This window comes from Aptenodytes forsteri, unplaced genomic scaffold, assembly GCF_000699145.1.
Source record: "Aptenodytes forsteri isolate BGI_AS27 unplaced genomic scaffold, ASM69914v1 Scaffold5, whole genome shotgun sequence".
In the NCBI taxonomy this organism is placed as follows: domain Eukaryota; kingdom Metazoa; phylum Chordata; class Aves; order Sphenisciformes; family Spheniscidae; genus Aptenodytes; species Aptenodytes forsteri.
Window position 1 is genome coordinate 5,169,717 of NW_008795672.1, and position 22,538 is coordinate 5,192,254.

General features: G+C 37.9%; 2 protein-coding genes across 2 annotated transcripts in view; one reads left to right on the forward strand and one right to left on the reverse strand.

Annotated features, from left to right (window-relative positions):
• Window positions 1–21,963, reverse strand: part of ESF1 (ESF1 nucleolar pre-rRNA processing protein homolog) — a 32,722-nt gene extending 10,759 nt beyond the window's left edge. Inside the window, exons 1-8 of the mRNA XM_019472922.1 lie at window positions 21,267–21,963; window positions 20,166–20,515; window positions 19,303–19,416; window positions 18,393–18,493; window positions 16,684–16,836; window positions 15,069–15,183; window positions 13,946–14,084; window positions 7,117–7,278 (exon numbers count right to left, since the gene is read on the reverse strand). Of these exons, the coding sequence (XP_019328467.1) occupies window positions 7,117–7,278; window positions 13,946–14,084; window positions 15,069–15,183; window positions 16,684–16,836; window positions 18,393–18,493; window positions 19,303–19,416; window positions 20,166–20,515; window positions 21,267–21,963 (1,831 nt within the window). The remainder of the gene's footprint in view (window positions 1–7,116; window positions 7,279–13,945; window positions 14,085–15,068; window positions 15,184–16,683; window positions 16,837–18,392; window positions 18,494–19,302; window positions 19,417–20,165; window positions 20,516–21,266) is intronic.
• A 281-nt stretch (window positions 21,964–22,244) lies between these two features.
• NDUFAF5 (NADH:ubiquinone oxidoreductase complex assembly factor 5) overlaps window positions 22,245–22,538 on the forward strand; it is a 9,521-nt gene continuing 9,227 nt past the window's right edge. The window contains exon 1 of the mRNA XM_009282564.1: window positions 22,245–22,425. Within this exon, the coding sequence (XP_009280839.1) occupies window positions 22,245–22,425 (181 nt within the window). The remainder of the gene's footprint in view (window positions 22,426–22,538) is intronic.

A 22,538-nucleotide genomic window follows, 5' to 3' on the forward strand; every position in this document is an offset into this window, starting at 1 on the left:
TTAAGGTAAATAATTCTTTTTTTTTTTTTTTTTTTTTTAAATATTTGTTAACAAGAAGCAGAGATTAAGGGCATAGACTGCTTGAAACATATCAGCCTCTCAAAGAAACAGAAAAAAGTATCTGAAAGAATGTTTTCTGTTATCACTGATTACCAGTTCAAATTGTAGTAACTCAAGATAAAAAAAAAAAAAAAAGGCAGCAGCAAGAGAAATAAACAATCCTCTTCCTTGGTTAGCACACCAAGTAACCAAAAGTAATTTTTGTACTTAGCAGCTATGTGAACTGAAAGACTGCAGGAGAAGAGTACCATTCTCTCATCAGATTCAGTGAGGAACTGTAACTATTAGACCATTAACTCAGGTCTGCATCTCTTCTGTATCCCTTTGTTACGGGTATGGTGTAAGAGAAGCCCTCAAATTTGTGTGTCCTGACCTGTCAACAGTTGGGAAAGGTGGCTAAATGCTTTGCTGCAGGAAGTTGCCTCTTTCAGAGCATGACAGTTTTCCGAGGGTCCTAGAAAAGTAAACCCCATAGAAGTGCAACATACCTGGTTCTAAATAATTCTTGCATAACAAGATCAGACAGTTAAGTTTGGATGTGTTAATTAGGTTTACATTAAATTCCACAAATTAGCACAGACTGCCACTGTTTCAATGCCTAGAACTTGAAGCCGCATGCACAAGTATGTCCTAATCTTTAATTTAGCCTTTTTGTAAATATGCATTCTGATAGTTTCTCATCACATGATCCCATTTTACCCTTTCCAGAGGGCCTTAACTGTTTGATCTATAGATCATGAACATGTAGCTACTCAGTATTTTGTGTTACCATTCAACGTATAGCTAAGTTACTGAACGTAATAACGTATAGCAAAATTACCAACCATAATTGAACCCTAGTCTAGAAACAGAATGGAGTTTTCTATGTGTATTATTACAGTATTCAATGGTGCAAGAACATCAGCTTAAGAAGGAAGCCATTAAATAACTGAAGCATCCCCATTTTACATCTAGAATATTTAAATCTAGAATAAGCAGTGAATTTAAAAGCAATCTTCATTTTTCGGTGAAAAATTCCACACGCTTCAGGAATGCTTTTTCAAAAGTCTTTACATCACACAGCACTTGCATGTTATGAGGACAACTACTGACTTCAGATGCAGCTTATACACTTTCAGCCCCTTCTTCACAAGACAGGCACTTGCCAAAACAAAACTTCATGATGTAAAGAGATTGACTGACTTGCCTTGCAACACACTGGAGCAGAATTCAGTGGCAGAAAGACAGAATCCACTTCCTTGGCAGGAGGTAACAGACTGAGCAATGAAGTATTTCTCTCCTACCTGCAATTCCTTGCTTCATTCACTACACACTTTTTTTTTTTTAACTTCTGGAACAAATGAGTCAGATATCCTATAGTTAACATCCTCTTTTATGACATGACCGATAGATCTTGGGAGTATGTGGGAATCATGTTTCTGCTTCCCCCTCCAAGTCTGATATTTGCCGTCTCTTCCCCAATTCTATGTTCTATTTGTTTTTCTTCCCTTTCTTACCATCCCAGTCCAGCCCTCACCTAACCAAATCCTACTCTTCCACCCCTCATACCAGTTTTATTGCTCGGAAATCATACTCGGACATCTCCAGATGTCCTAGACTAGATCCCATTCTTTCTCCCAACTCCCAGGTTTCTCAGTTGGCCAGTCCCCACTCCTCATCATTCCTTCCAGCTCTCCTCAGTAATGAGGAACTGAAAACAGAGTTCATAATGGAAAAAATGGGCAGCCTTCATGGACAGTTCTACCCGTCCTCAGAAAAGCAGGCAGAACATTTTTCTGAAAAACTGCAAACACCAATTCCTGTTCTTGCACTTGTCTACTCTCCAAAAATATTTCAAAGGCTAGAGAGCTGGTTACAACATGTCTGAAACACAAAGTGTGGACAAGATCTAAAATCGTATTAAACCATGCTTTATAGGAAGAAAAGAGTGTGTGTGGGGGGAGATAAAGTGTCCTTCCACTATCCTGGAAAGAAGCCAGAATTCACAGTAAGTGGCAAACTGTTACCACCACAAAAATTGGGTACTAAACCAGCAAACAAATGCAAAGCCACAATAAAGTAAAGGAAGGCCATTGTATAGGTTCACTAAAAACGTGCCACTAAGAAACCCTCTCATACAACAAGAACAATTATTTAGTTATTTCCAGCTGCACACCTCTTCATTTCCAAAGTCAATGAAAACAGAGTCGTCAGCTTCCCAGAAATTGAACTGCTATTGCTTTGGATATTATTTTGCAGTACTTTTGTGGAAAAAATTACCGGTCAGGTAGAAACCTTGCGGATTCTCTCTGAAGACAGTAAATACTGGATTAAAAAAATATATGTCACATCTCCAGAAAAAGAGACCCAAAATCTTGAAGGAGGTTACAAGATTTCCGATTTATTTGCCTGGAAAATGGAATCATTTGATCCATCTGGCGCAGAAAGACTTGGAGGAAAATACAGCCCTTTCTTGTGGTATTTGGCAGTCTGATGAAAGGCATTAGTTTCTCCACAGATTAGAATGGCTTAGAAACTACTGTCCAGACCACTTCCCGAGAATAGGAGTGTATTTAAGTGGTCAAAAGGCTTTTGATTGCAGAAGGGGAAAGGAATTGTCTACTTTAGGCAGAATTATTAACTGGCCGTAGAAAAGGCTAATTTATATCCTTATCAATATCAATTTTTTTTTGAACAAATGAATCACACTAGTTTTATTTAATCTTCACAAATAAAGGCCGAGAAAAGAGGGGGAAAAGGTCATCTGTATTAGCATACAACTAAATCATACCTGAGCTAAAGGATTAAAAGTGTGATAAATACTACAACAAATCTAAGTATATTGCTTCTCACACTGGTGGGAGAGTGAGGGAGGGTGGGCAGGCCAGAATTTTTACTTCTCTAAACACTTAGTTTTGAAAACTTTTGGAAGTTGAACAGTATACAACTGTCACAATTATTAGAAGCTAAGAAGATACTTCTCTATTCTCAGAAAATCTAAACAAGCAAGTTCATCTTGCATGTAAAGTCTTACCAGAAAAAAGAAACACCTTGTTGCAGGTAGCTAAAAGGAATGGCAGACAGGAATATTCTGATAACATTAGAATTTGTCACCCCCGAAGAGAAGACATCTTAAGTCAAGACAGTTTTCCTAACCTAGTATTAACTGCCTGAAAAAAACCCACCACGCTGAGCAGCTGTCAAGTGGGAAGATCTACAATGCCGAGCCCATGCGCAGCTGAGCACACACTGCTTCGTGCTGCAAGAGGTTTGACTGCTTCAGTCAGAGGACACGCTAAGCAGTGATATAGATTGAGATATCTATGCTCGTATATGCTCCGTATGGACATTTTTGTGCTCCATATAATCTATAACAACATACAGTTGAGGTTTACTATGCACTTTACAGAGACATGATTGCCCGCTATTCTACTTCTGATGAAAACAAATCTTAAATTTTCCTTTAAGCCTAGCTAAATATTTACATTTCATTCTTCCCAAAGGAAGAATTCTTAAGTCCAATTAAAAAAAAAAAAAAAAAAACTGTATAAAAACTGGCTGAATATCATCACGAAATGCAGTTGTGGTCTTCTCCCTCTTCACCTTCTAAAGGGAGCTTTGGGAGCTGGATAAGGATGCGTAGTAATCATTGCTCAAATCAGATATGATTAAGAAAACAGATGGATGCTTAAATATAACACTGTGCCTAAAAGAAACAGACCAAAGAGAGTTGGAACTACATTTAATTTATTTTTGCTGGCACTGTGGTTTATTTAAAACTATTATGATTCAAGAATAACTGAATCATTCACAAAGTATGCTTTCTATAACCATATGTAAATATTTGTGCCAAAACTCAAATTTTTAAATTAATTCAAATCTCTGCCTTTCAATTGAAAAGCTTCCTAGATTTAACTGTTGTAACTCTTTGTATATTAAACATTTGGGCAGGAAAAGATTTTGCAATAAGTCAAGCAGATTAAGGCAGACCTTGATAATAAAAATATTTCAACGGACATAAACTAGTTCTGAAAAAATTAAGGAGTCTTAAGAGATTATAACAAAAACTCTTTTTGAATTCCCAGAATGCTCCAACTGAGCATAATTAAATTGTTTTGGAATTTAAATAAGCACATTTGTTCAAGAAAAAAATAACATAATAACTAATGTACTTCTCTCCCCTAAGAAAGCACAGCCTCAACTGCGTATATATTGCCAGAGCTATAAACTACGGTTCAGCATGTGCTGACTATGCTCCACCGTAAAAAATAAAATAAAATTTAAAAAAAAAAAATCTCCCTTTCAGGTGTGCAGGACCTCCTCTCCAAATGCTGCCTGAAATGAATAACGGCTAAAGTGTTCCCATACATTAGACTCGAAAGCAAAGTTAAGACACTTGTCTTCACTTTTAGGACTTTTGTTTTGGCCAAAACCATATTCCAGGGGCTAATAGCTAGTAGTGGTATTGACTGACTTCATGGAGGTGAGTAGCCTAACTAGCAAAGGCAAGCGAACACTTGTGATTTCCAGAACCTCTGCTCTTTTTGATAATACTCCAACTTTTTCAGGGTAAGACATGAGGAAACACTAACATATACTGCAAAATCACAGTTGCTAAACTGACATCAAATACTATAAACTACCAATGTAAACTTCATTGTGCACACATGCACATTCAACCCATCATTATATGAACAAATCTGACCCAGTGCACAGACATCCAACTGACTCCAGACAAAGTCAGTCATATTTATCAGGATAGAGGGGTTTTTGTTTGTTTTGTGGGGTTTTTTTTCCATCCCTCCCTCAAAAGAGATGAGGATATAGCAAAATTCCCATGAGCCCCGCAAGAAGGTGCAGTAAGGAAGGGGTTGGACTATATGTAATACAGAACAAATCTGATTTTCTAGTCAAGTTCAGTTGCAAAGAAACAGGGAGCCCGTGTATTAGGGAACCGGATTCCATCTCTACTACAGTTCCTAAATGTTAATATAATTTACTTGTAACATGCAAGGCACAGTTTTAAAAGGCAGAGCCTTTCAGAAAACTTCTTGCTCTCCCTGTGCAAGAGAGACTAAAGAGAGTTTCCTTTAGTCTATCTTAAAACAATTTTCCATCTCCTCCAATAGGTGGTTTGCTCTAGATTCCTAACTACATCACCACATTACGTTGCTTAGACTTTTTTAATTTACAGAACTTCATTCATATAATTTGCAAGATTGTTCGGAAGACAAGACTGTATAACACAAAAAAACCCAAATGTGTTTTCCAAACCAACACAAAAGATGGTAGCTTTTCTAAGTGTTTAAACAATGCCTGGCCTATATAAATACAGAACATATTCCTGGCAGCAATTGTTTTGACTGTAGTTTCCACCCTCAGTCTGAAAGGTGGCAACAACAAATCTTTGTAAAAAATCTTATAATAGCTACCTCTGTATGAAAACTCATTTGCCTTGAATGCTCTGTGACACAAGGAATTAAAGCTACTAAGTGAGCAACATCAAGAATGCAAATACTGACACACTGTGGACAGATGAAGTAAAACATGACGATACAGCTGTGTTCGCAAGCACTTGTCCCATCGCGCCATGATACATGCTTTCTTTAAAAAGTTTTGAGAGAATTTATGCCAGAAATTACTGGAATTACATAAGCACAACTGAAAACACACAGCTATTTTTAATGCCAGTGTATACTTTCAAATACAGATCTTATCAAGAACTAGGAGTAAAACTATTCCATTCAGTTCAATCAATTTCAGTGAATCAGTACAGACCAGAACAAGATTTTAAAAGCGAGCATTTATATTCAACAGAAGTTACCTGAGTGACTTCAGAATAATATTAGTATAAATCATATAATTAGATATGCATTCCTAGCTGGAATTAACACATCGGCGGGGGGGGGGGGGGGGGAGGGTGTGGGGGGGGGGGTAGGTGGCGGGGGGGGAAAAAGGTTTATGGCCTACACATTTTCTAGTATGTGTCTTGGCTCAGCATTTACAGTAACAGATCAGGCTGTGTCCTTACATAGCCTGCAGTCCTACACCTACTGAGCCAATACAGCACCTTGCGGCCTCCAAAAAGGTACTGTCACACTTCCCTAGTCTTCGGACTGCATAATTCAGCCCTCTGAGCATTCACCAAATGCTTCCATTTGCCTATCTGACTCGCTAACTCAGTGGAAAAGATCCAGTGTTTTTCTTCTTTTCCAGAGTAGTTCTGCCATTTTAGCACAGGAAATTAAGCTTGGAAAGAAATCTAACAACTGCCAGGGCTGGTACAGGCAGTCAGAATGAGCTCTGGGCCAGGATCAAGGAGAGGCCGCAGTGAAAATCTTTCCCTTTGTGCATGTAGCGAGTTGTTAAGCTGGCTCATTACATCTCAGGGAAAGCACACACCCATAAACAAAATATTAAAAAAAAAATATCAGTCTGTCTTTTCATCATAAAGGAAAAAAACCCCAGACATTGGTTTTCAGATCTCAGGATGAGTTCTGCTGGGATGCTATATGGTGAAGTTATCTTTTTTAATTTCCAGATGAAAATCTGGATGTCACTAAATACAACTAAATATCCCTGGTAGCTGGGATTTCTTCATAGTAGCTTGCTTTCCCACAGAGCAGTCTCACTGGAAGGTCAGGCTTCTCCCTTCTCTGTTCCCCCAAATCTTCAGCATTATGCAAGCAAGATTTAAAAACCATTCTCCTCTAATTTTATGCTATGTTTCCAAATCATACTGGTTTTCATTTTTAAAAAGTGTAGGTATGTTTTATAACTCTATGGCAAACACATGAATTCTATTCAAGAAAATCCATAAAGTGATGAATGAAAAAGCAAGCACAAAAAAAACTAGCAAAAAAATAAGCTACGGAGAGAAGCTTACAGCTGAGGAACTGAGTTCAGTCATATTGTTTCTTTTATTTCTCTCATTGTAATCCATCTGGATTTCAATTTATGGGGGGGGAAAAAGGTCAGTTTCTACTACTACAAATCTGACACCTTACACTATATCCCTATTAGCAGGCCAATAGTGCATATCCTCCAAGTTAGTAAAAGAAAAAAAAAAAAGCTTACCTGGAACCCATTTAATCTCCATTCCTATATCCTTTTCTTCCTGTTTTTTCTCTTTTTCTTGGATACTTTGCAAAAGTTCTCTGTACTTGGCAATTTGTTCTTCATCATCTTTTTGGCTTTTCCTGCATTTGTCATCTTCCATTTCATGAGCTACATCACCACCTAGAAAGAGAGAGTAAAGCTATCACAGACAGCCTCAGGAAAGTGATCAACTGAAGTTAATGATTAGGAAACACACCTAAGGCACACACATTGTTTCTAACAAAACAATCTAAAATATTTTCATCTATTATTCCCCCAAAGAGTAACCGGTTTTAGAATCCACATACTTCAATGAAATAAGAATAATATCTGAAAAGACAAAAGAAAATTTCTCCAGCAAAGGAAATCACCGATCGGACACAGCATCCTTTACTGCATTTTAAAATTAATTATTAGTTTCAGAGTCCCTTACAGCAGAGTAGTACCTAAATCCCAAAAAATAGTTGTGTAAAGCATTTTGAAACTAGAGTGCTGTATTTTAACAAATAAACCTTGCAACAACAGAGACAATTATTCAATGCCTTAATCTTCAGTGACTTGCTGAATTAACAAATGAAACAAGGTGGAAAGAGGTGTCCCGTCCCCCCCGAAAAACACAATTACAATGTGACTTACAATAAGCTTTTAAAAAAATGTTTCAGAGAAGAGGCTTTTAAGATGCGGCAGCTCCCTGAACTGTAGAAAACTAGGTTTGGGGCAAGGTCCTTTTTTCTTTTTCTCTAGTTTAGCAGTAAAGCCATGCTTCCTATGGTACCAAGTAGCATGGACAGCATAACTGGTGTCTAAAAAGACAGACTGCAGTTGCAAGTTAACACAGAGTGACTCTGGTCTTTGGCTAAAACTTAGGTGTGACACTGTTGTTCTCTTCCACATCCCATCACCGCGAGCAGATGGTTGTTGGCTAGAAGCAGAAATCTTTAGTGTTCAGTTAACTGCAGCTGCTTTTCCACTTTCCTCATCAGTAGCTGGGATCTCCCAAGAGGAAAGCATCTGCTCACGCACCACGCAAAAGGCATTCGGTTTTGAAGACTGAGAAGAAAATAAGCCATTTTGTTGTTTCTTCTTCCTGCTATCATGTGAAAAGAGAAGTAAAGCTATACTGGATGGGAACTGGATAAGTAAGGGCTACTGATTTGTATTTATGACTGGTTTTGCTAATTTTGCTAGGAGAAATTTAAGTGGCAATGCATATTGTCATACTTTCTCATTTAGACAAAACATGCATTTCTTTTGTCAAATGTTCAACATCGCCTTCAAAAACCCTCAAGAGCCTTTTCATTCTGTAAGCAAATAAAGAACACTTGACAACAGCTGTAAGAAAGGAAAATGAGCTGAATATGTTCTCAAAGTTTGTTCAGAGTTCAAATAACCTTGTCACTAGCTTTCAAGTATCATGCTGTATTGCACAACATGAGGAACCACTTTCTGATGGATATTGAGGCAGTAGTGCTTTCTGCCAATAGCTTGTTCAAAGACTCCTTGAACACAACATACAAACCAGTAAGTTCTGGCGCATTAACAGCTGCACTGCAAGAGAAATACAATTAAGAGAAAAAAGCTTAACCTGTGAAGGAAAAAAAGGCAAAAGCTGATGAAGTCTACAGTATAAAATACAAGTATATTCTTAATGTTTTCAAAGGAGAGTAGTAACAGAAGTGCTAGAAGAATTAAGAAGAAAAAAGTTAAAATCCTGAGGCAGGTCAGAAACATTCTGATACAATAGTTTGTATCTTTACAAAAGTAAAGAGAGTAGAAAAATTATAACAGACACAACATTTGACAAGAGGTCTGCTGCAAAGCTGAGTTTCTTTTAAAGATGGAAAGATAAAATTCCCCCTCATGATATAGTGGCACACCAGAAAATTCAGCTACTGCTCTGGACGCTGATGGCCATACCATAAAAATGCACTAAACGTCTCAATTCTATCCAGGGTAGTTACTCAAATTCAGACAGACACAAAACAACCCCCTACAATGCATGTAGACCCGCAGAATGAAAAATAGAAAGCTCTACATTCCAGCCAGCAAGAAGCAAGTCTGAGGTAGAGGTTATTGCATTGTACTACAGCATGATATGAAAAATTAAATGCATTGACCTTAGTCTTGAGCCAGAAAATAGTGACAAACACTTTGGGTTTTAACCCCACTTTCCCACATTCTCAGCACACTCCGAACAAGAAGCTGTGCAAAGTCCATTAGTTCATCCAAATTATAATAAAAAAAGGACAAATTTAGAATTCAAAGTAATCAAAATAAGCTTATTCAAAGAGTATCTCAGTAGACATCTTTTTGTAAAATATTTTTCAGGGAGAAGACAGATACTGGAAGAAGAGAATTCAAACAGATAACGATACAGGAATAGTAAGCATTACATTCTGGCTTTTTTTGCAGCCTTTAAGCACCTGGCTGCGCATGAGAGGTGACTGGACATTCCTAGAGCCACGCTTCTGAGCCAGTCAGATGTAAGCCAAGATTAACATGCCTGCAGTCAGACCTGGCCCCTGTCTAGGCATTTCTGAATAGGGACACACTGGCCTGCAAAAGCACACAGAGATGTGTTCTTCAATTCTAAGTTACTGGACACCTCCAACAGCTTGTATGAACTTTCTAGAAGGAAAGCTGAGATGACCTTTGTTCCTGGCCTTCCAAGCACCTTTTGGTTTTTATTAAACAACAAACCAACCCGACACAAAAGCTCCTGCAAACATGCTTTGGAAAAGTCTTCACCGCCTGCATCAGTTGTATCAAGCTCCTGATGCTACATGGAAAGAAAATAACCAGGTTGTGGTATTTCTATTCTGTCCCATGAAATTCCACACAAGTCTAGCTAATTCCTTAGGAAATATTTTAGCAATATGCCGAAACTAACCCAATAGAAATACTCCAAAAATTCAAATCCTTGCTACTGTCGAAGCAGTAGCAATGCCTGAGAGTGTCCAAAGAAGCTACACAGGAACAAGGGACAGAAGCCAACCCAAATAATATTCTGTTCAATGCATTTTATAAATACCCATCAGATTCAGGGACAATATTAAATAATTGCATGTTCTACTTCTGTCATTCCTTAGCCTTCTTTAACAGTTCTAGCAAATATAAACACATATGAATACTGTTCATTTTTAAGACAGCAAGGAGGACTGTACTGTCATGTGATAAAATGTTAAAGATGCATCTAAGTTTATATATGTAGTCAGAGTTATTGTGCCAAACAGATTTCAAAATTGTAAAAGGATTTAATAAATGGTCTGATTTTATTTAAGCACTAAAAATAAGATTACCAGCATTATTAAAAAAAGTAAAAATCTCTACCCAGCAACTCCTCCTTCCCAACAATGACATTTTCTTTCTCTACGCTTGTGCACCTCCGGCATTGGTGCAGCAGCACAAAACAAAACATCTGCCGTCTTTGCAGAGTCTTGTATTGGAAGCCCAATACCACAAGCGACCGTGCTCCCTGCTCAAACTCCTACTGTGGAGAGCAGGGCTCTATACAGAGTTCCCTACAAGCCTGTCAGCGTTCAAGAAGTGTTTGGACAACTCTTAGATATATGGTTTAACTTTTAGGTTGCCCTGTGTGGAGTCAGGACTTGGACTCAATGATCCTTGTGGATCCCTTCCAACTCAGGATATTCTATGATTATACCATCAGGAACAGCTAATTAAAAATACACTGATAAAAGTATTTTGTCATATAGTCTATTCAGGTATTCTGTGTGGCTGTGCAAAGCAGAACAGATGTTGCTCTTGCGGAGATAAAAAAACAAAACAAAAGCTTAGGCATAAAAACCGTAATGCTTAATTTGAAGCATCATTTAAAATGCTGTACACTAAGCCACTGGTGCTCACGGTCAAAACAGCAATTATGGGCTGGATTTGATGCACACCACAAACGCTTCCTAACTGGAACAAATGCATCCAAGTAACAGAAAATTCAGAAGCAATGTAAAGGAGATATACATCATGCTATGAACCACAACATACCAGGTCACTGAAATACTTGATGTTACAAAACTGTTGTGTAATAGTAATACTAACATTCATGACACACACATTTTAAGTTGAAAAATTCCATAAAAAACAGATTAGAACAGCCCAGCAAAAAACTGTTTCTAAATAAAACATTTTAATAAGTTAAAAAATATGAATAAAGGTCCAGGACATTTTTTTCCTTCTTATCACACTTCTACATTTCCATTCAAGCAGCTGACATTGATTTTTCCCATTTGTGCATAGTGCCACATAATTCTGCTAGATGGAATCCTGTCTTGTATCACATAACTGAATGGATAAAAGGTCAGGAACGCGTTAAAGACATGGCAACATAATTCCTCTATTAATAACTTACTTTCCAAAACATCATTAGAATCTAGACATTTCCAGGTTTAAAATTTATTAGCGCGATAAGATTACTTAAGGTCAATTTCTTTTCCTTCCCAGCAACGGAAGTTTACTTTTTAAAATTTCTGAAGTGTTGCTCACTTAGAGATGTTTGCTTTCACCATCACCCTATTACAGATGCTGTTCTTTAACACAGCAGTAGCATTGTACATAGTAAGAGGATGGAAATTCTTTCCTCTCCATCTACTGCTCCCATTTAGATACTTTACTAAGCATTACTAGAGAAACTAAAGCTCACAGAAGTGCAGTTTATAAGTGCATTTTTATGTAAGATGAGAAACCAATGGACATTAACCCTGCCAAGATATTGCCAAGCTGAGTTTGCTGCCAGAAGATTTCCCAACTCTATGACCAGAAAAATCCGTAATGTTCTTTTGCAAGCTCCAAACTCATCTCTGATTGCAACAACCTGCTTTTATGCAGTATAAAACAATTTTAACATCTGTTTGAAAGACCTGATTAAGGCTTAATGACATTTTCTTTGCCTTGTAATTTAGGCTATATATATATTATTAATTAAGAGCAGATGGAATTTTAGAGTGGAAACAAGCAAGGTAATTCAGGAATTTACATGTTGGTCCACCACACACAGATTTATGTACCTTACGAAGTTAGATGACATTCTCTTTATATTCTTAAGAAGTTAGGTGAATCAAAAAGCATTTGAAAGATGTCACTACTACACTCTAAAGTTCCCTTAAATATGTTCTGCTGCTTACCTTTCCCCTCACTACGTAAGACCTATAGCTTAGGAGTACCGAAAGGCCCATAGCACAGCTTCTCTCCACTGCCATTCATACTCCCCTGGTTACCCAAGAAGAGCTACTGCTGGACTGAAGAAGCTCTGTGCAATCTACATCTCCCTCAGGACCTTCTAAGGTCTGGAGTGCATTCAACGCCCTGTCTAGGCCATTCCAACAAGCACAGTCTTAGGGCAGCTTCTTCAGTATCTCCTTACCCTGCAGAGACTTTAGTATGTGTATAGAGCACCACGAAGAGGACAAAACACTATATTAACCTATAAATAGGTTTCCACAGTGAGCATTCTAACCTAATTCATTTAGTCATTAACGACTTCACATTTCAAACTATTTTTTTTTCTCTGAAAAGGAAGCACCTCCAGTTCTACTGAAAATAATTTTATCTCAGAAATGAAGAGATTAAAGTAGGTATTGCCAAACTTGACAAAGAAATGTTAAGGCACCCTGAAAAAAAGAAAGAGAGGGGTAGGAGTCAAAAAAAACAAAAAAAAACCAAAAAAAAAAAGAGGAAGGGATTATTTTACACTCAGAGGTGCAAGCTTCTATTCAGAAAGCAGCTATTCAGGGGCTCAAACATTACGGTAACTCCTAATCACCTATCATTTGGTAATTTTTGATCAGTGTTACTCAGACTTCACAGAAAGGCAGTAGATCTTCATTCAGCACTGAATGAACAAAATAGCTACCACATTCTCTACGTAAATCATTCAAATGTAGGATGAAAAGCAACTTTAACAGATTTATCATATCAGCAATAAAGAAAATATGCCATGATTTAGATCACCTGTGATCTCGCTACTTGAAATCACTCTAATTATAATCATTATACTTGGCTTAATCAAACATTAATTACACCAGGTAAAGAGATTTTGCAGTACAGAAATGAAAACCAGAAAGCTGTTTTAAAGCTAGGGTGATAATACTTAAGTCAAACTCTCACTAACGAATCTTCTAACTAAGCTGTAGCTCCAAATTCAGCTAACGTACTTCGTCTTCAAAAAGAATCTAGTAATTTTGGGGTCGTAAGAGTGATTATTTATTTGGAGAATCAGAATCAGGTTTGCATAATGAATCTCAACTGTGGCTTTAGAGATACCATTTTAAAAACTTGCACATGTGTTTTCTTATCATGTATAAAGAACACTGGAAACGTGTACTTACCTCAAAGAAACAAAAAAAGAAATAAAGAAAAAAGGAATATCAAGTTCCAGTAAATTTAAAGAACTCTACAGCTTCCACGTTAACATGCCTAACTTACGAATCTTTTCAAAAAAAATTTTAGCATCTGTCAGTCTGTCAATGTTCTGTCATCAATGCATTTACTTCCTAATTGAAAAGAGTGGATAAAAAATACCAAAGTGCTCACCACCAATTTCCCTCCACCTTTAGGCCACACACAAAAAAAGTAAGTATATGCCACGTTCGGAGACGTTTAGCTCTGGAGGAACGGTAGGTTATTTTCATAGTAGAACCTGACCACAGCTTTTATATAACGAGCATAATATTGTGCCTGTAAAAGACGACATTCAAAGCATTTTCTAAAGATACAGAATTTACATATTTAAATAACTTGTGTTCAAAACACTGCAGCTAATGACTTTGTGGACAACATTTATTAACGTAAGTACCTTGCTGCTGTTCTTCCTCTTCTTCACTAGACGAAGCCAAATAAGCTTGAAAATCCATGTCAAGAAGTTCCTCTTTTTTAAAAGTTCTGCTAAGTGACATTACTCGTTCATGATCTGTCTCATCCCATGTGATATCTACCTTAAAAATAAGAATGCCACTTAAAGAAGCTGAAACATTAAAATTGGACATTGTAACTCTGTCTTTTGAGGGAAAATTATTTGATACCTTCCATTTAAGAAGCAATGTAAACCCGTTAGTAATGTTCTCTACAACAATTAGCTATAATAACCTTTTACTAAAATAAATTTAATTACAACTTTTTGGAATTTGTTCTACAATGAGTTTCAAGGAGTTTTAACTACATGAAAAAAATGAAGAAGTCTCCTCAGGCACTGAAGGGTTCTGTAACAGCAGGTCACACAACACAAAATCTCTGCAAGCCAAATTTCCTTTGTGGCAGCTGATACTGGTGTTGAAGCAGCCATCAACTCCTCCCCTTTCCTCTTCCAGCAGCAATTCATTCCTGGAATCACGCATGGATTGCGATGGGGACAATGCAAGTGTTTGCGCAACTGCACCCTCAACCGGAAGGTGAAACAGATCTGACTGAAAAATAATCCAGCAGAAATTACTTATTTCTCAAATAATCACTTGTCCAATCCGGTTCACTTCATGGCCAAATGGAAATTTTGACTGTCACATAAGACAGCAGGAACAAATAGCCACAAGGAGGGAATGCAACTGTTTAAGCCTGGCACTACCACCAAAAAGGCTCTTGTTGAGCTACACACAAATACCCATTTTAGGCAAATTAGGAGATTTAACTGTGAATAACAAAGTAATTCCATCTGCAACTCGTAATAGAGTTATAATGAGGTCAAAATGTAGTATTTAATTTGTAACAAAGAAGCCGAATTTCTTTTAAAATCCAGAACTTGAGCTTATTTATGGGGTTGCAACTTGTGGCTCCGTAACATGCTTACATCTTTTAATGTGTTTGATGTCGTTATTTTGAAATGGTGAAGATAATCAGGAATCTTTTCCCCACTACTTATATAATTTATAAGCTGACAACAAAACTAAACAAATTAGAAAAACGTTACAAAAACATTGTAAAGATACCTTTGATGTTCCCATAGCAGCAGATGTGAAGTACTTTGGCTTATATACAGCTACGTTCACTTCTGAGGCTACATCTTTTGGCTTATCATCAAATGTAACGTTATCTGGAATAAATCTTAAAGGCAAATAAAACATGTTATTATTCAAATACACTGGGAAATTTCATAGTATAAACAGTCTAAGCTTTTAGTGAGTAAGGTACATCAGCACAAAAGAATTTGCTAAAATAAAGAGTTGGTAAGCCTGAAAAGGAAACAAAAGAAATGGACAAGTACTCCACACATGCAAGATTAACTGTCTGGCTTCTGCACGACTATTCCACAGGTTTTTCGATGTATAACACCACCATGCTGGGGAACTAAACTAAACAACTTTCACTCTGGTATTAGCAGGGTCGGGGTGGTTTTTTGGGTGGTTTTGTTTGTTTTAAGAATCATCTTTTCAGGAAGCTTTTTTCTAAAGAAAAAAGTGAATAAAATAGAATTTGGAAACAGATAAACAAAAAAATTCAAACCATTTTAGGAAAGCCTGGTACATCTTTAACATTACAATTAGCAGGGGAAAAAAAAGTTAAAAGGACCGTAGTCATGTGTAATGACAGAAATTGTTAGATAAAAAACAACCCTTTGTACACTAAAACAGAAATTACTTGGGCTTTTTTTTTTTTTTTTAAATCATTGCAAATGTAATCTGATGAATACTATTCAACATTGAAATTTAACAAAGTAGAAGATTAGGAAAAGCATTGGAGAATTTTAAACAGCTGTGTCTGTTGTAAAACATTCTCTCTCTGTGTTTAAAAGCATGAAAAGTTACATGTTCATTTGGCAGAGATCATCTTCTCCAAAATGGTTCAAAGCAAATTAACTAGGTTCCTCTAGAAAATGATTCAAAGCAAAAAACTTCTCTTTCACTGACTTCCAAGAGTGCCCGTAACACGGTCCCCAGCAGACGAAGCCAGCTTCTGTCAAAACTCATTATGATTTAGTAACTTCTGCTCAGACTAGAAGGCTTTTTTGTAACAAAAGGAAATACTAACAATAAAGCACAACTATAATTTAAAATTCTTTCCCAAACGTGACTTTTGAAACATCAGGGCTTCCAGCTCATTCACAGGGCTAGCATAGTAATCTATTGCAGCTTCATGACAACAGCAGCAATAGGCTTGCCCTGTTGTAAGCAACCCGGAAAAACAGCCACTTCTGGACCCTTGGGGACCCCACCCCCCCAGCCACTTCTGGACCCTTGGGGAAAGAAAAGAAAAAGGGGAAGGAAAAAAAAAAGCAGCAGTATGTTGTTTTGTTTTCTAAACCCTACCACTTTACTTAATTGTACCAAAAGGTTGAAGATACAACCAGAACATTTTACCTGACTTCTCCGAGAATAATCTCTCTATGCAGAGATCCTCTCAAACTTTCCATATTCCAGTAAAAATGCTCAAAAAGAGGAAAAAAGCATCAAAGGGAAACCTAACAACTCACTGGATGCCTGACTTATTTACATATCTCATTTTGGTTACAGAATAAAGACAATATCGTTTACTCCAAATTATTTTCAATTAGCTTTAATCCTCCCTCCCCGGCCCAACATGTAAAAAAGTCACCACTGGAGTTACCTCAGGTCTATAAAAGAACAGCTACTTTCAAATTCCAGTCCATCGCATTCCTCATAAATTTTATTGGCTGTTTCAGGAGAATCACATTCTACAACTGCATAGAAGTATTTCAGTCGCTTAAATTGATACTCCCGCAGTTTTTCCCTATAAAGTCTGCAAAAGTGAGAAACACCACAATCAAGTGAGCTGGCTTTAATAACTTTTCATTTGCAAAATATTTTAATTCATTAAAAACATGCACCATTCAAACACTCTCCTAATCTTCTTATAAGATTAGATGTTAAACAGCATGAAGTTCCATCAGTATCTATGCAGTTTTACTCAAGTAAAAAGACTAATTCACACAGTTTTATTAAGTGTACACTTTCTGTATCTGACTCTGCTTCCCACAGGCATTGTAAGGTTAGAGCCCCTGTGCAGGACATACAGTAGCACCTCTGTATGTCTCTGTGCAGGCCACAGAAAGTAGCATTTAAAAGTTCCTATCAAGTTGCTTGCAGTTAACCTGGCTCTTAACAAGGTTGATGAAAAGGATGTTCATACATAAGTAAGGGTACACATGAAGAACATAAGAGAAGCTGGGAGACTGTACGGACAGAATTGCAGATCCTCGTGCTAGAGAGAGACAGTGTAGGAGTGATAAGTAAGAAAGCGGCATGGGTGAGGAAAGGAATCAGGATACTAACTTGGACAGCACAGGTGGTGGGGGGGTCATAGAAGATGACAGCAAGAGAAAAAGAAAAGCAGAAAAGAGACTGAGAAGTGGATGAATTGGTGGAAGGATGCAGGAGAGACACCGCAGGGCTGAGGTCCTGTCCCGTGAATCTGAAGGGTACACGCACAGGTATCGCGGAGGTATCCCTGGGGTATCTGGATTTCTGTTTCTTGTATTCCAGATGCTCTAGAGCCCACTGAGCAGTAGATCTAACGTTTCAGGGTGCACCTTGATGCACACAGTGAAGCTGACTCCAGAATGCACTGTAAGTTCATCGTACACTTCCCTGATGCACTAGAGACTTTCTTCAAAGGGATCTGCACTTATTTTAGAAGCATCCAGATTTTCCAAATACAGGGCAGTCCAGCGGGATGTATTATACAAAAGCCGTCCCAGTCAGGCTGCCAAACATCTGGAAATTCTGGAAAAATATAAAAGCAAAACCTCGCAAGTTCCATACAGACAAGACTTTCAAGCAGAACAAAAGGAAAAAAACCCAAAAGACATGCCTGAAGAAGCCTGGACAATGGTAGGCCTGATGAGCTCAGCCTAGTAAGCCAGGGCTGCTGCTGGTGGCATTCAAGAAATCTCAATCTGGGAATTCTCGGCCTAAGTTAAGGTCCCTGTTGATTACGCAGATAAAAATGTTGACGGTAAGCAACAAAGGGAGTTTACTGCATGAATGGCAATTTGTAGAGAAGAAATACTGTGTTAAGCTCTCCACACATTTGTTCCACTTATTATTCCAATGAGCTACATAATAAAATTTTTGAATTCACTTATCAACAAGCAAATCTTCAAGTTTCACGGTAATGCATTCACTCAACGCACTGACAATGAACAGGGCCAGTTGTAAAACATCCCTTGAAAGAGCTATAAAATTAAAGCGTCCACAGGAGACTTCCACACATGAACTTTTGGAAACAGGAGTTGATCGGGATTTTCACTGAGAATTAGACTTATTATATCTCTCATTTGAAGACAAAGTTAATACCCGTCATTCTCTGTGGTATTCTCTGGAAGATCGAATAGTTCCACAGGTCCTTTTTGTTCTTCCTCTTTCAATCTCTCTTTTCCAAACTCCGAAGGATAAATCTACATATACAACAACACAAAAATAAATTTTTAACTGTAGCGGCATAATGTACACCAACTAAGAAAAAATATCTTTTAGACTTTATGTTTTTTATCGAAAATCAGTAAAGGGATCGATTCCATAAACTTTAATACCCTCTTAAATTTAATTTACAGAAAAGACAGTAGAATAAACAAACTGCCTGTTAGGAATGAGAATATTTTGAGACAGATGAAGAACAACAGGAACCCTGACTTTGTTCATTTCACTGCGGCCCTTTTCAGAAAGGAGTATTTGACTAACATTTCTCAGAAAGCTGGAGACAGACACTAAAAATGGAAAAACACAACTTAACTCACCAGAATTCAACCAGTTTCTTAATAACACAAAAGTGGTGAAAAACAAGAAGTGTTGTGCAACGGTAAAAAGGGGTTGGAAAGCATTTAGAAATAGCCAGATTTAAGGTTGTGTTATCTACCATAAAGACCACTGAAAATTAAACTAGCCAAGGAAATGTAGTCTCCCCCTACCAGACTTTGAGAACTTCACTATTAGTCTCAGAAAAACAGCACGTAGAGCCAACCTCATAAACATGAGAAGTTAACAGCTTCAGGATCTGACTCTACCAAATACATGCCCGTTGCTGAAAAGCAGCACGTTTGTTTCTAACACAGCAAGTTAAATTGCAACACAGTTTCTCATTTATCATGTTAATCTCTCTGTTGGTTCTCCACAGAACTGTCTTACTTTGTTCTTATTTTGTAGTTTGTTTGTTTGGTTGGTTTTTTAACAGTAAAAGCCAGTAGTCCTGTTAGAAACCAGGTCTTACCTTAACAGAAAATACTGTTCCTCCTTTGGGCGTGAAAGAATTAAACAGAGCCAGCAAATCCTTAGCCTTCAACCTATCCCAATCCATATTACAAACTGCCAATCTACTTGTAATCTGAACAGAGAGAGAAAAAAAAAAAGGACATAAAGTTCATAGGTTTCATTCCTGACTGCTATGGGGACTACACAATTCTCTAGCAACTATCTTTGGTAAAAATCAAAGTCAGCAACAAACTCTGCTGAAAAAAATAAAAGCAGCATTTTCCTCAAGAGTTTGTATCACTTAAGCCAGCAACGGTCAGAAGCAGCAATCACTGGAGCAGATGAAAAGGACATATATAGCGAAGCACCACAAAATGGACTGCACCCATCACAGATTTAGGAGTGCAGTTACAACATCAGCACTTAGGATTTTGTTATCATCATATGGTTAGTCACAATAGCAACTAGTATCACGGTATTATAACAGCACTAGAGTACTGCGATTTCTTATACGCTAACTGTGCTCAGTTTTAAAGTCCTACTTCATTGTCTAATGATTTCAAACCCAATAGTGAACCAAAGCAGTACTATTTAAATTCTGGAATTTCTGAAAAGCTCAACTCTGTTCTTTCACTTATAGATAGCTTATCTATCTATAGGTAAGCCTCTGCTTAGAGGGAAGGGGAGACATCAGTGAAAATTGCGAGTCTCTCATTCTCAGCCAATTTCATCATCACTTGCATTCTGTAACTAAAAGGCTGAAAAACCTTTATGAAAAATACTTTCACAAACTGTTTCATAGATGAAGGTCTATAATGAACTCATAACTGTACATTTCTGAGTTTTTCATGTAGCAACTTTTCACATGCAAAGTATTGTTACCTCATCTCCACGAGGGGCATCTTTATCCAGCTCACGCCACGAATGCTCTATCTCTGGCTCCTTTGGAAATAGTTCATTGAAATCCTCATCCTCTGAGCTCGTTTCAATGTTCCCTATGCCTCTAGCTAGATCAGGCCCACTATCGCTTTCTTCATCATCTTCTGAATCGCTATCTTCTTCGCCCGTTTCCCCGTCATCTCCCGGCTCCTCTTCCTCGCCTGTTTCCCCATCATCTTCTGGCTCCTCTTCTTCCGATTCTGCATACTCAAAACCATCACTTGCAGAAATTTCTTCCTCTAATTGGCTTTTACTAATGTCACTTTGATCACAGGTGTCTGTGCATACAGTCACTGAAAGATAAGTATTAGACATCTATTTTTATGTTGGAATTACATATGATCCTTTACAAAGAGGAAAAAACCTCAGGTTTTCTTCATACAGATTTACAGAACCCCTGAAATGTGTAACGATGCAGGAACAAATTACATCAGGGAAGTGCAAACAACGTAAATCATCACTATCGCCTCTTCAGCTTGTCTAGTCTAATCTAATCACTCTGTAAGCCCACAACCTCAAACTCCAATGAAATATTATTCTGTTATTCTATTTATATGTGTATAATCAACAGGTAGAAATTAGATTTCAATAAGGCAGGCTATACACATGCACAAGCAATATAAGGAAAGTTTTTCAAGTAACCTGTTCTCTCTAATGCCTTCTAATATTGACGGCTTGATGCTGCCATCCTTACGCTTTCCGTCAACAAGCGTTGATATGCTGAAGCCTTCATGGTATCAGACCTTATATTTGCTATTCAGTTTGATAAATACAGTAGTGTATACGCTACTATACATTTTACTTTTCTAACTAACCAACAATTTCAGCTCCAGCAATTAAAAGGACATGGATGTTCACAATCTTACTGAAGAATCAGCACTGATTCGATAAAGAGCTGACCAACTCCGATTCTTCAGCAACACTGAATCCGAGTCAGTCAGCTATTTCAGGACTGATCTTGCAAAAGATCTGCCGTGGATAAAACAAAAGCAGCAACATCCAAGTAAACATAGCCAAATTTTACTTGTTATTTGAACAACTAACCTGATTCTTTTATTTTTCCTGCTAGGGTATGGTCCCTCCCAGGAGTTTTAACCGATTTAGTACCACTTTGTTGTGAAGACTTTTGCTTGTTTTCAATTGAAGCTGATCTTCCTCCTGATGCATCTCCTTGCTTGTTTTCCCCTTTGTGTAAAAGGCCCTTGTTTCCCTGAGAGCAATCAATTTCTGTTGCAGTTTTCTTACAGTCCTCTTTCAAGTTGAATTTAGATGAAATTTTTTGTCCTTCATTTTTAAGGTCATCTCGTTTTGTCACCGCTTCACATGTTTGGTCCACCCCTTGTTTGTTTATTTTGCTCTCCTCCCTAGGGAGACCATCGGCAAGTAGTTTTGGAGAATCTGCTTCTCTTTTAGATTTAACTTTTTTTTTCTTTATTTTCTGTTCCTTATGTTCTTTACTGTCATTTTCTGAAAGATCAGAGTCAGATTCTGACAGGGCATAAAACTTCCTGAGGTCCTCTGTAGAAGTATAGTTAACAGGGCGACCTCTTTTATCTACTGTATATTTCAGCTTAAACTTCTTGTCATGAAACATAGCTCGGAATCGTTTGTCAATCTTGATTTTACGTTCTTTTTCGGGCATCTCCCAAAATCTGGGATCCCTCGTAATGCAGCTAAACCGCCCATCCCTCAGTATTTCCTCCTGGGATGACATTTTTGATGCTGTTGAAGACTTGGACATCTACAATATGGAGAAAAAAAATAAAAACCCACCACACTTCTGATTAAAAAAAAAAACTGATTAACGTAGACTTAGATACGTAATTGAAAAAAATTAAAAAATTAAGCAAAGTCAGATTTCTAACCTATACCTAGAAAGTTCTTTCCAAAAGCACATACGGCAATTTAAATGAGTCACAAATAATCCTGTAGGTACCACAGTCTTGACCACACATCTTAGCTTCCTCTGATAGCGGATACATACAGCTATAAAGACCATACCGGCCGCAGATACAGCCTTAAATGATCCCCTATCAGTCCCGAACGCGACCTCGAACAGTTCTACTGTCAGCCAGAGCTCAGACTCGTACTTCCCACAGGGCTGAGGTATTCCGCGTTTTAAAGCGCCAGCTGGGAACGAAGTCAACAAGAGCACGAGTGCTTTGGCGAGCTCAGGCCGGTGCCACCGGCAGCTCCGGCGCAGGCCGAGGCTCAGCGCGGCCCAGCAGCAGCACGGCAGCACCAGAGCCTTCCCCGAGGCGCCCGCTGCCCTGCGCACGGCCGGCTGCGGCACCCCTCTCCCACCTGGACCCCAGC